Raw genomic sequence first — 13,221 nt, 5'->3', positions numbered from 1 at the left:
GGGGGCTGGGGGGCTTTGGGCACCCACCCTGCAGCCGGAGGGGCAGCCGGCGTGGGACGGGGACAGAGCGAGCCGCCCGCTGTGCTGCTGACCGGGCTTGTAAAGAGCTTAACAATATATATGTGTGTGGTTCCTTCGGCCGAGGGTCTGAATCTTATACTCGTTTTCTGCCCCCCTGCGCTCCCTACGAATTACCCAACATAACAGTGAAAGACGACATCTGTGCCGAAATGTGTGTGTGTTTAGTTCGGGTTGAATTGTGTCCTTATAAACTCTGCTCAGTTGATTTACGTTTCAGTGCGTATCTGGGGTTTCCTTTCTCAGTAGCTGCAAGCATGGCCGCTGTGGTATTGGGGTGTCGCATAACAAGGTCTGTGTTGCTGGTTTTAACCTACCTCGTTTCGTTTGGGTTTTTCCGTTTCGTTTTCTTTTCGTTCCGTTCCGTTGTTTTGCTGTTGATCACAGCACTGTTACCTCCAGCGACATATAGAGAGCTTAACTGGCAATCTTGGTGTACTCAGTAACGATGGCTTTATTAAAAAATGATTAAATCAACAGGACTTGGTCCAACTCGAATCTTTATCCAGGGCAAAAGCGTTGCTCACCGGGGCCGTGGGGACGGAGCGGGGTGGGACGGGACGGGATGCTGTGCCCGCAGCGCTACCCGCGTGGATGGAGCACAGCATCTGGGACAGCACTGGCACCTCCCTCTGCCCCTGGTCCCTTGCAGCACAGCGTGGTGACAGTCCTCAAACCAAACCCGGCCCCGATTGCCACCCACTCTTTGTATTTTCACTGGGGTTGCTGCCTGAAACCGGAGCTTTTTATTAAATGACGTTGCGAACGGGTGACTCCTTCGTTTCCTTTTGTTCTCCCCTCGATGCGACTGGTTCAGAATACGCAGCTTGAAGTGATGTTTTTTTTCAGTTGTGGGGCGTTGGGGGTGCGGCGATGAAATAAAAGGGAGTTGTTGTGTACGAACACGAGGCAGTCTGTGAATGTGTTTTTTAAAACCACGGCCGCACAAACCGGTCAGAAGAAACCAATACGAACACCGTGTGTACGCGGACATAACATGGATCAGAAGCGTTTCTGGTGCTAACTGGTGCCACCAGAAAGGACCTAATGTTAGTGTTTAAAGAAGTAAAAGCTGGGGCTCCTGTTGCTGAATGAGAGGGGAGCTCCTGGGAGCGGCCGGGTCCCATAGGTGAGGTGTGCACTGTGCTGGAGCTGTGCCCTCAGTCTCTACCCCCACCCCACACTGTTACTCAGCCACCACCCATCGCGCTGCCCAGGGCCCAGGGCTCAGGACCAGCCCTAACCTGCACCGGGCAGCACAGCCCCATCCAGACCCCATACAATCCCATGGAAGGACACTCGGTGCCACCAGGAGCCCAATATGTGCTCCAATTGCCCTGGGTGCATCACAGCCCCGGGTGCTGCTGGAAACCAGGGGTACATAAATGGCCTTCCTTGCCACGCACGCCCCGCTGGCAGCCTGCAGGCTTTCCCTCACCCCAAGCAGGGACGTGGGAGGGGGCTCGGCCCAAGGGGCGGATGCAGAGGCTGGGGCTGCATGAACGCAGTGAACCATTCACCTCGAGTTAAAGTTTTACCCTGAGCTCAGCAAAACGATGAGCAGCCTTCGCCTCCCTATTTTTCCCTCTACGGAAAGCACCTGCAGTGCCCATGTGAAGGCTCCTGATGGGCAGCACCGTAACTCACCGTCACCCACTGCGAGGCAGCGGCACCTGTTGGCATGTGGGGTTCCCATCCGTGCCGTGCAGGGTTCCAGCACAGAGCTGAGCAGGGCCAGTTCAGACCAGATCCACAGCACTGTGCAAAGTCCGACCCGCGGGACACAGCATCAGCAATCACAGCAGCCGGGGCCGTGTGCTCACATCGCTGCGGGCTGCTCGGGGACAGTGTGGTCATCGTGGTGCTCGGGGTCATTCTGCTGCGCTGTGTGTCCACGTATGCATGTAACATTCTCTGAGCACCCCGAATGCACGTGCGTGGGTGTGTGCAGGCATTGCAGCGAGGGCTGCAGGTACGTACGTATAGGCACCTGGATACATCTGCATCTGTATCCATTCGCTGCTCACAAATGTATTTTAAAGCAGGTGCCAAGCGATGTGTAAATAGAACCACACATTTCCTAGCGTCTTTGCTCCATGTGCTGGCAAGGTTTCTACTTGCTAGAATTCAGCAAGTTTTGTGATTTAGTCAATAAACCCAAGGCAGAAGCCAACGCAGGCGCCGAACTCCAGAGTGTGGCTGCATTCCCTGCTCCCCAGCATGGCACGGTGCCATAGGACAGCCCAAACTCAGCCACTCACCGCATGGCCCACGGCCCCTCTCTGCCCTCAGCAGGTCCCCGTCCTTCTATTCGTCCCCCCCAAAATGCATGGGTTGGCTCTGAGCTGAGCTCTGCCGGGAGGACGGGTTTCTCATTAACTCCGCAGGTGATATAGTCCCATCTCCCGCGGCACGGCCACCACTGCTGCCCCTGGTGTCCCTCCTGCAGCGAGCAGGAGCAGCTCAGCACGGCGCCGGGAGGAGCGGGGATGGATGGGAAAAGCAAAATGCAAGCAGAGAAGGTAAGTGCAGGCTGGTGGTGGGCACTGGGATTTGGAGGGAGAGTGGCACACAGGGCTGGTGATTGCTGTATGCCAGTACCGCAGCCAGCAAAAATACCCCTCTTCATTCACTGCTCTGTGTACAGAGCCGGGGCAAAGGGGTCCGGGGGTTATTTTTTAAGATCTTTGTCACCTCAGAGGATAATTTCGTCTGTGATGGAGTGAAAAAAGTACTCACACCAGCACTACTGAAAGCCAGCAGCTTGGTGTGTCCTCCCAGCTGCACTGAGGGGTGCTGCTGGGACACTGAGGGGGCACGGGTCTGTCCCAGGGCTGCGTCCTTCCCGGCTGGGACTGGGGCTGAGGCTGGGGCTGAAGCTGAGGCTGAGGCTGTGCTCTGCTCCCTCCCAGCACCTCACAGGAACGCTGGTCCTCTCCGTCTTCACCGCGGTGCTGGGCTTCTTCCAGTACGGCTACAGCCTGGGCGTCATCAACGCCCCGCAGAAGGTAAGTGCCCAGCGGGGTCCTGGGGAGGACAATCCCCCCAGCAGAGCCCGGGGGTGGCTGTAGCTCTGAGCTGATGGCATTTTCCTCTTTGCCTGCTGCAGGTGATAGAAGCGCACTATGGGCGCATGCTGGGCGCTGTCCCCATGGTGAGGCATGCCACCAACGCCTCCAGGGACAATGGTACTGTCACCGTCACCGTCCCAGGCACAGAGGCGTGGGGCAGCTCCGAGGGGACGCTCCCACCCCCAGGTGGCTTTGAGGACCCCGTCGTGTCCCCCCACATCCTCACCATGTACTGGTCCCTCTCCGTCTCCATGTTCGCTGTCGGCGGCATGGTCTCCTCCTTCACCGTGGGCTGGATCGGCGACCGGCTGGGGAGGTGAGCAGCTGCCGCTGGCCCCGCATTGAGCAAAAGGCATCGCCCAACCCAAACAGTCACTGCATGCCCGCTATAAGTCTCTGCTTTGTGCTCTGAAAACTGAGGTTTTCAGCATAATTTTGTTGGGCAGATCTCCGTGGGGCTGGGAGGAACCAGATTCGTTTCCCCCGGTATTTATGGCTTTACGCAGGGCTCAGGGCTGGAAGCCGGCACCTGCCCTCCCCGCTCCCAAGCGCTCTCCAGGGACGTCAGTGCCCGCACTCCAACTCCTCTCCATGAATTTCAAATTCATAGAAGCATATAATCATTAAGGCTGGAGAAGACCTAGAAGATCATCGAGTCCAGACGTAGTGCATTGCGTTAGTGCAGTGCAAGCCTTTCTGCTTGAATTTTCCCCCAAATGTCTTTCTTTCTTGCAGAAATACCACTTGTGCTATTTTACCTCTTTCAGTGAAAAAAACATCAGACCTCCAAAACACTGCTCCAAACATCCCAGAGGTCTGGCTTATTAAAATCCCAAATTACAGACTGGATGTTTTATTTCAGTGCTCAGCCCTCAACCAAGAAGCCAACGAGCAAACCCTACAGACTCTGCAATCCCACCCTTTCCATGACAAAGGGGACAGGGCATTTCAGCGGCATTTGCCATGTGCTATAAGCACCGGTTTCCCTGCGCCCCGCTGATATTTCTGCCGCCTTGCAGGGTGAAAGCCATGCTGGTGGTCAACATCCTCTCCATCGCGGGCAACCTCCTCATGGGGCTGGCCAAGCTGGGGCCATCGCACATCCTCATCATCGCTGGGCGGGCGATCACGGGGCTGTACTGCGGTGAGTGCCGGCGGGGCGGGCGCTGGGACGGGGAGAGTTTCTCAATTTTTCCAGGATCTCATTTTTTCTTAGTTCATAAAGGGTTTCTCCCCCATGCCCGTTCTCCTCAATCCAGGATCTCCCTCAGGAGCCTTTGGCTCAACTCCATCATAAAATCAATTATGCCAGAAGGGAGCTGGACCCTCCTCCTGGGCAGTGCCTCAGACTTAAGGCTCAGTCTTGGTGGTGACTGTCCTACGAGTGTGCTGTTAGTTGTGCTGTTTAACAGGTTCCCAAGACAACAGCACTATCTACACGCAGATAGTACAGCAGCGCTGCGAGTAGTGAGGAAAAGATAGCAGGCAGATAATATGGTATTACATTGGAATTAGCTTAGAAATACAATTTGTTATCGCTGTGCGCTCTGATGGGTCAAGGAAAGCCTGAAGAAAGCTCTTTGCTCTGTGATCATTGCTCCCAGCAGAGCTCTGCTCCATGCTGGGCTGTGCGTGCACATGTGCATCTGAGTGGCCCCGCAGGGCACCAGGCTGGGCGGGATGTGGGGTGTGGGATATGGGATGTGGGATATGGGGTGTGGGGTGGAGGATGCTGGATGTGGAATGACAGACGCAGGATGCAGGATGTGGGATTTGGGCTCCATCCTCCTTTCCAGTTTGGGGAGAGGTCTCTGTTGCTCACAGAGGGGTGATGCTCATGTGCTCTGTGCAGGGCTTTCCTCCGGCCTCGTGCCCATGTATGTGAGCGAGGTCTCTCCCACTGCCCTCCGGGGAGCGCTGGGGACGCTGCACCAGCTGGCCATCGTCACAGGCATCCTAATCAGCCAGGTACGAGGGGAAAGGCACAGACCAGGGAGAGCATGGCCAATATCAGGGGATACAAGGGGGAACCTTAGAGAAAGCTTTCACATTCAGCTCCAAAACTGAAGGAGAACTTGCCCTAATGGGGTTAGACTCCAGCCTTGAGTCAGAGGTGTGAAACATCCCAAGGTCTTCTGCTCGCCCACGTGAGATTTTGGAACACGTCTGGTCGGAGCCAGACTGGATCCTGAGCATGGGATCCTTGCTATCTAAATATGGCTTTGTCAGAGGGGCAGAGCTGCACACTGTGTTGGGTGTCCCTGCCATGCCACGGGCTGGCACATCCATGTACTGTGACCGACACAGCCAGAAAATGATGTAATCGTGAGTTCAACTCATGTGATGCAGCCAAAAGACTGCATCTTCTTACTCTTTCCTGGAAAAAAAAAAAAAAGCCTTGAGAAAAAGGTGGCAAAGTCCTGCCTGTTGTGCTGGGGATCCAAAAACGCTTTGCAAACAGTGCAAAGAAAAAAGCTGTCCACGCTTTGTTTGGAAATCTCTCACTGCATTCCAACACACCTCGATAATTCCAGGTCCTGGGTCTGGACTTTCTCCTTGGCAATGACGAGCTGTGGCCGCTGCTGCTCGGGCTGTCCGGGGTGGCTGCTCTGCTGCAGTTCTTCCTGCTGCTGCTGTGCCCCGAGAGCCCCCGCTATCTCTACATCAAGCTGGGGAAGGTGGAGGAGGCCAAAAAAAGTAAGAGAAGTTCTGGCTTCACCTGACTGTTCCTACACCTCCCGTAGTGTTTGCTATGGGTGTACGTCCAGAGAGAGTTCTCTCGCTAATCTAATGCAATAAAAAAAAAAAAAAGTTGATTTTCATTTCTCTTAAGGTCTGAAAAGGCTCAGAGGAAACTGTGACCCGATGAAAGAGATTGCTGAGATGGAGAAGGAAAAGCAAGAAGCTGCGAGCGAAAAGAGGGTGTCCATCGGGCAGCTGTTCAGCTCCTCCAAGTACCGGCAGGCGGTGATCGTGGCACTCATGGTTCAGATATCGCAGCAGTTCTCAGGCATCAACGCGGTGAGACTCTCAAAAATGTTGAAGAAATCCACGTTCTCCTCCTGTCCTTAACTTCCACAAGATAGGAACTGCCTTATTTGTTGAGAGAAGGGAGAAACTGGAGTCATTTCGATATAACAATATCTAAAAAGCTCTTTAAAACTCCGTCCTATCACAATAGTTGTTTCCAATGCTCAGTGCTGGCAACCCAATTTTCGAGATTAAACATAGGGCCGCGTGGAGGAGAGGTTTCTAAAGTGCAAATGCAATAGTTCAGGAGGGAAATTTAAATAGGATTCTTAACCCCCTCGGGTTCTTTTGAAAGGTTCGGCTTTAATTATTACAATAAATAATTTAAAAGATTAATCACAATTCAATAACTTCAAATGTCAGCCAAGCAGGAGAAATTCTTCCTTCGAGAGAACAGAAAGTTACAGCATCCCTGTTACCTAATCCTTCCTCCTAATGCATTTTGATAGATCTTTTACTACTCTACAAATATTTTCGAGAGAGCCGGCGTTGGCCAACCAGTTTATGCAACCATTGGCGTTGGAGTGGTGAACACAGTCTTCACGGTTATCTCCGTAAGTAAATATGTCTGCCCTTGATTCCCAAAATGAGAGAGCTGAAATTTGATTTTGAAACTTGACTTTATGCTGGAGCTGGGGCTGGGGTTCGTGGTTTTGCAGAGCTGCTCGTGCACACCTCAGGGGAAAATCCTTCCCTGGGCATCCCCTCCTCTGGAAAATGCTTGCTGTCAAACAGCACTGCTCAGTGCCTTGTGAGTGACCACTGCATCGTCTTGTTCAGGGAAGCTCAGGTAGATCAGCGTTGAGCCTGAAACAAAAGTTACCTTGGAACTGTGATTCCACAGGTCCAATTTGCCCCAGGAGCAGACAGCTCACGAGTTCCTTCTTATCTTAGGTCGTTCAGATTTTCCTCTGCATGCACACAGTGCCTGCATGATCGATATCCAAAGGCTGCTCCACAGCAATAAATGAACAGAGCACTTCTCTTCCTCAGAACTGTGCATTGCTCTGCCGCAGTAAAAGGGTGGTTCCAGTTTCCCCAGCCTTTCCATCCATGTCTCTCCCTTGGGAGCATTAATCCAATTCTAATCAGAAGACTTTTTTTCTTTTTTTTAATGTGGTTATTACTATAAGAAGAGCAGGAACTGCCAAGCATGACCACCTCCCTCATATCTCTGGAGAGCATTGGGACGTTTACCCACCAGCAAGTGGCACTAGATGCAATGCAGAAATACAGGTCTTAGTCCATCCTATGGAGGTAGGAGGTCTTGGGGTGAAATCTCTTTAGAGCAAGTCCATTGAAGGTCCCATACAGAGGAGAAGCCATGAGTGTTCATTGCGAAACGAGGTACGGAGGAGGACCCTTCAACTCAGATGGTCTCCTGCAGTTCCACATCTACCCTGGGGATGTATGCTCTCTTGGCCATCAACACTTAAAGAGTTACCTGCACCTGTCAATGAATGACAGACCCTGACCAGAAGGCAGAATCACTGACAGCCAGGCAGATCTTGGCAAGGGGGGCAGGGAGGTGGAGGCTCTGCAGTTCCACGAGTCGGTAGGATGATCTGTCTCCAGAACACAGACAATCTCCTGGAAGCTTAAATCATTGGCTGTAATTACAGGAAAAGGAGATGTCTGAGGCTGAGCTAATGGCCAAAGGTGTCCTTTGAAGTGGAAGGGAAGATACAGGCAGCCTCAGAGGCTGGTGCAGGGTATCTTAAGGCAAGTCATGTTCGTTGCCGTCTGGAGCTACCTCCATCTTCTCGTTAGGTGAAGTGGTTGGTACAGATACAGATGTCAAAAGCTGGGTGAGATGACCAGAGTCCAAGAAGTGCTGAAGGAGCAAGCTGAGCGTTGTGGCTATCAGCTAAGCAAAAGGAATCCGGGAGCCACCAGGGCAAAACTCCTGACTCCAGCTGCCACACAGGCAAGGTGCAGTGGCCTCTTGACCAACATGAGCTAAAAGAGCAGGAGTGAGGCGCAGTGGTGGTAACGAGATATTTGCTGCTAATGGACCTGATTAACCCTCCTCAGAACAGGGCTGCTGGTGACTGACCTGCTGCATGCGTTTCTGCAGGTCTTCCTGGTGGAGAAGGCAGGCAGGCGCTCGCTGTTCCTGGCTGGTCTGATGGGCATGCTAATCAGTGCCGTGGTCATGACGGTTGGACTTGCGCTCCTGGTAAGGCTTCATCTCCACTTTTTCTCAGTAATTTGCAAACAAGAGAAGACAAAGCATTCCTCAAGGTGAAAGCTTTGCATGTTCATCTCATAGAGGTTTGGAAAACACTTGTCCCTAGAAGGGACAAAATGGCAATAGCTGGAGCTGGTTTTTGTCATGCAACACCTGGGGACATTGCACTCTTTGTGTTCTGCACGTCCAGCCCCTACTTGTCTGAATAAGGAGTGATTTCTGAAAAAGAAACCTAATTAATTAGCAACAATTAATGAGAATCATGTTGGAACCATAACGCCAAGTGCATCCTCTTGCAGAGCCAGTTCGCCTGGATGAGTTATGTCAGCATGATCGCCATCTTCCTCTTTGTTATATTCTTTGAAGTTGGGCCTGGGCCCATCCCCTGGTTCATTGTAGCCGAGCTGTTCAGCCAAGGCCCTCGCCCTGCTGCCATCGCCGTTGCCGGCTTCTGCAACTGGGCCTGCAACTTCATCGTGGGGATGTGCTTCCAGTACATCGCGGTAAGAAACCTCCCGAAAACAGTACCAACATGTGGCGGGTGAGGTCCCCAGGGCAGAATAGCGGGATGCGCACATGTCCCCCAGGTCTCTGAGGCTTTGCAGGCGGGGGTGACGAGAAGCCATGCTGCGGTACTGATGGCTGTGCCCTGCTCTCGTTGCCCCACTGCAGGATCTGTGCGGACCGTACGTGTTCGTCGTCTTCGCCGTCCTCCTGCTGGTCTTCTTCCTGTTCGCGTACCTCAAAGTCCCCGAGACGAAGGGGAAGTCGTTTGAGGAGATCGCAGCTGCCTTCCGCCGCAAGAAGCTCCCGGCCAAATCCTTGACGGAGCTGGAAGACCTGCGCGGCGGCGAGGAGGCATAGGCCTGGCCACACACACAGGAAGGAGGGATGCAGAAGGAAACGTTAGGCAAAAGTCTCATTTCATGAACACCTTGCAGGTGCCAGCCCAGGAGGACACATCAGTTGCGGGACTTCCGAGCGCTGCCTGCACCATGCAGCCTCAGGTGCCAAGCTGGCGTTTTGCTCTGAAACTGTTGGTGCAGTTGAGCTGCAGGAAGAGCCAAGGAAAGAATGGGAGGAATACCGTACATGCGTGCCTCTGTGTCCCGCTGCATTGTGGCAGGATGATCTTACTAGCTGGCAAAGCGTTATATGAAACAGGGTCATCACTCAGCTGGAACAAAGGAAAAAGGGGTTGGGTGATGCAGTAGCTTCATGCTTTCACCTCTTCTTCTCATGCTTGCTGCCTCCTCCTGCTGAGTGATCTGAAGCCTTGAGAAAACGCCTGTTAGTGCAGCTGTGTTAGCAGCACACTGCACAGATCATAGATTCACATAACAGTTTGGGTTGGAAGGGACCGTAACGTCCATCCAGTCCCAGCCCTGCCATAGGCAGGGACACCTCCCATTAGACCAGGTTCAAAGCCCCATCCAACCTGGCCTTGAACACCTCCAGAAATGGAGCACCCACAGCTTCCTGGGGCAGCCTGTGCCAGGGCCTCATCACCAGGGGGGTCCCACAAGAGCAGAGGGGACACTCACCTCCCTTGACCTTCTGGTCACGCTTCTTTTGAAGCACCCCAGGGTACAGTTGAGTTTCTGGGATATAAGTGCTCATTGCCAGTTCAAAGACATCTTTTTTTCATCCACCCAAGTGTTTTTCCTCAGGGCTGCCCTCCATTCAGTCGTTACCCAGCCTGTATTCATGCTTGGGACTGCCCTGAGCCAGGTATAGGGCCTTGCACTTAGTCTTGTTGAACTTCATGAGGTTTGCATGAGCCCACCTCTCAAGCCTGTCAAGCATTTATCAGTGTTTTGGGGACAAACTAAGAAACTCTGTCTGGGTTGATATGAGTGGTTGCAGACTATTTCTGTTCCTCTCTGCTTTATCTCTCCCATGGTGTGACTATTGCCAGGTCACCTCCCCTCGCTGCCCTCTGTCTTTTTGTGCAGTGCTTAGACCAACTGTAACAATTAACCACAGAGTAAAGGGGTCCTGCCTCATTCACTGGATGGTGCCCTCCTGATGTGACCTCCAGTTTGCACCACTTAAGAGTTTGCTGTCTGGACATGCTTCAGCAAAGGCAGCGTGCAAACAGGAGGCTGTTGTGTTTGCATATCCTTCTTTGTGCTTGTTTTGCTTCTTTATGAGATACTTCTATGTGACAATATCAAACTGCAATGATTTTTCCTCCTTTTGGAGGGAATATGTTGGGACCAGCCCTAAAGTCTGCTTTTTGTTACTGGAGCTTTTAAGATTTGTATATTCCTTGCTATGAAACAAGGCTTTCCAGCAAGCTTCTCAGGATAGATACCCCTTATTTATTTAGGAAGAAACATCAGCACTGCTGGGTCACTGTGAGCTCGCAGTGACGGCGAGTACTGCAGTGGCTGTGATGGGAAGCTTTGTGCTCCCTTCTCTGGTCCTGAGCTTCCTTCCCATGTGGACTTTGCAAATTTTTGGCTCTTTCTAAGCGACTGGAAGTGCAGGCACGAGGCTCACCAGGACCAGCATCGGCCCCAGGTGTACAGTGGAGAAGGAGACTTCACCATTTCCTGGAATGCCTGCAATAACAGCAACATTATCTATATCTGTTACATAAAGGTGACCATGAACATCATCTGCAGCGTGTGCTGGCTTGTGCTGTTGTTTCTCCCCTCTGCACATCTCAGACACGTGTCCATCTCCAGACAGGAGGTATTTTTTCCAGCAGGGCACATTTGCTCTGTGGGTGGTGTTTGCTGCGCAGCTGCAAAGCATCTCTGCTGGCATGCAGCTGAGCTTCGTGCAGATGCCTGAGGAGCATCAGTCAGTGGCGCTTTCAGGAGGGACTGCATTCAAAATTAATAATGCAGTGGTGAGGTGTCACTTGTTTAGCAACACACTGAGCCAAGCAGCCTTTGTTTTCCTGCGTGTTACCAAATAAATGACAAGAAAAAGCCTGATTTGTTGGTTGTAATGTAGCACAGGCATCAGTTTAACAATGCCCATGCTGCCATAGCTGTATTCCTGAACTTCACCACGGGTTCAGAGCCACAGGTAAAACGACAGTAAAAAATGGTTACCAGCAGAAAGCTGCGTCTTTCCCCTTGTGTGCTTTCCCACAGCCTGCTGCCAGCACAGTGGGACTCCTGCGAGCTAACTGGATGCTCCCCTTGCTTGGTCAGTGCTGAGTTGAGCAGCATTCATTCAAATTAATTCTGCTAGTGGCTGCAGCGGGGAAGGGTGCACGGAGAGGATGGCAGAGCTGGGTGCTGCGCAGTGCTTTGGCAATCCCTGTCCTCACCGCGCTGCTGGGAGGGATGGAGCTGATACACTGGGCTGAGCTATTGCAGTGCACTTTTACCGTGCGTGGGGATGCAGGAAAGGGCACACGGGTTGATCAGATCTGCAGATACGTTTACGTCTGCCTCGTCCCATCAGGCTGGCAATTAGCACGTTATCTGCCCTTGTTACACGCAAGTTCCAGCTGAAACTTGTTCTTATGACACCGCTTGTTCAATCATTATTTTTATCTCTGTGTTACAGTTTTATGAAGTTGCTAATCATTAAGATTTAAAAGACCAAGTCATACTTATTAGCTAATTGGTCGTTGCACTTTAGTTAACATGCAAAATATGTTCCCGTACCATGGTTAGCTAATAATGCAATATAATTAATAGCCCCTGAGAAAGCATCTTGTCAGCAAGAGCTTCGACAGTGTTTTCCTAATGTGCTGAGATGACAGCCATTAAGACTTTTCTGTTGTGTCAGATAAATGGCGAACAGTATCTGGTTTGCCACTCTCTAGGCGTAATTTCAAAATTAGTTTGACTTTCCTAATCCAATAAGCTCAGGACATTTGGCTCCATTAACACTTTCCACACTCATTTATCACCAGTTTTTCCGCCTCACTTCAACTTGTTTTTCATCACGGGGAAGAGGTGCCCTCCCCTCTCCCGACTCAAACAGCTGATGAGGATGAAGCTGAAGCAGTGCACACGCAGGGACCAGCGCTGTAGGGTCTGACGGTGCTCTGTGTCCTTATCTTCCACCGAAACCTACAGGCGCTGAGGAACTGCAAGGCAGGACAGCAGGTCTGGGGCCAGAAGCCAGGCTCCCCGGAGGGCACATGTACTGGTATTCGTGTGGCGTCAGCCTGGGAGGAGCGAATGACGGAGCTGCAATGCATATTCCCTCCTCCTGGTGCAAGTTACAGCTGGCTCCAGCTGGCTCAGCGTCCCTGGCACTGTCGCACTGCTTGCCTCATACCTGCAGCGTGTGCCCAGGGTAATTCTGACAGCAGGACACGCACCTTGCCCAATCCCATCTGCACAGCCAGGCAGAGCACATGAGTCGAGAGTGATCAGGGAGCAGGAAGAGGCAGCGTGACAGGAGCTGAAAGCATCCCAGGATACACAGCCCCTAATAATTGTAGGGACAGCCCAGAATCCCATTCTCAAGGCCACTGCAAACACGGGATGAGCCACTGGTGCTGCGCTCATAACTGGGAGAAGCAGAGGGTGGATGGCAGCGCTCAAGCAGTGCCTGGAGCAGAGCGCGATGCCTATGGGAAGGTCACAGCAGAGGCTCTTTCATCTGCTTTGGGCTGCACAGAGACTGTATGCAGGAACACAGAGGGTCTGCTGAGTCCAGCACTGTCCTGTGGGGGGATCGATGTGCCAGGTGAGCGATGCTTCCCGTGCTGCATTGAGTTTCCTGGAAACAAGGCTGTGTGTTTGCCCTGGAGCTGGCTGAAACGCATTTGGCTGAGGCTGGGCCTTAATGAGGTGCGTCAGGGCACCAGACACTTCTTCAAGATATGAGCCAGTTGTATCTGTCCTCAGCTATTTTAAACCTTCCGAAAGC

At 52.4% G+C, this 13,221-nt stretch overlaps 1 protein-coding gene across 1 annotated transcript; it reads left to right on the top strand.

Moving 5' to 3' along the window:
* Nucleotides 3,004–11,312, top strand: SLC2A2 (solute carrier family 2 member 2). Its single transcript, XM_021395480.1, has 9 exons — nucleotides 3,004–3,465; nucleotides 4,169–4,293; nucleotides 5,002–5,117; nucleotides 5,684–5,846; nucleotides 5,983–6,170; nucleotides 6,629–6,733; nucleotides 8,257–8,358; nucleotides 8,670–8,873; nucleotides 9,043–11,312. The coding sequence occupies exons 1-9, from the start codon at nucleotides 3,212–3,214 to the stop codon at nucleotides 9,232–9,234; spliced, it is 1,449 nt and encodes a 482-aa protein (XP_021251155.1). The 5' UTR covers nucleotides 3,004–3,211; the 3' UTR covers nucleotides 9,235–11,312.

The sequence above is a fragment of the Numida meleagris genome, chromosome 4 (assembly GCF_002078875.1).
Source record: "Numida meleagris isolate 19003 breed g44 Domestic line chromosome 4, NumMel1.0, whole genome shotgun sequence".
NCBI classification, from domain to species: Eukaryota; Metazoa; Chordata; class Aves; order Galliformes; family Numididae; genus Numida; species Numida meleagris.
Note: the sequence above shows the minus strand (reverse complement) of the source record. Positions and strands in the feature narration are given on the sequence as shown.

Excerpts from the sequence above, each read along its gene's own strand:
- SLC2A2 (XM_021395480.1), top strand. The coding sequence starts at position 3,212 with ATGCTGGGCGCTGTCCCCATGGTGAGGCATGCCACCAACGCCTCCAGG. Across the intron at positions 4,294-5,001 it reads GATCACGGGGCTGTACTGCG|GGCTTTCCTCCGGCCTCGTG; the intron begins GTGAGTGCCGGC and ends TGCTCTGTGCAG. Across the intron at positions 8,874-9,042 it reads TGTGCTTCCAGTACATCGCG|GATCTGTGCGGACCGTACGT; the intron begins GTAAGAAACCTC and ends GCCCCACTGCAG.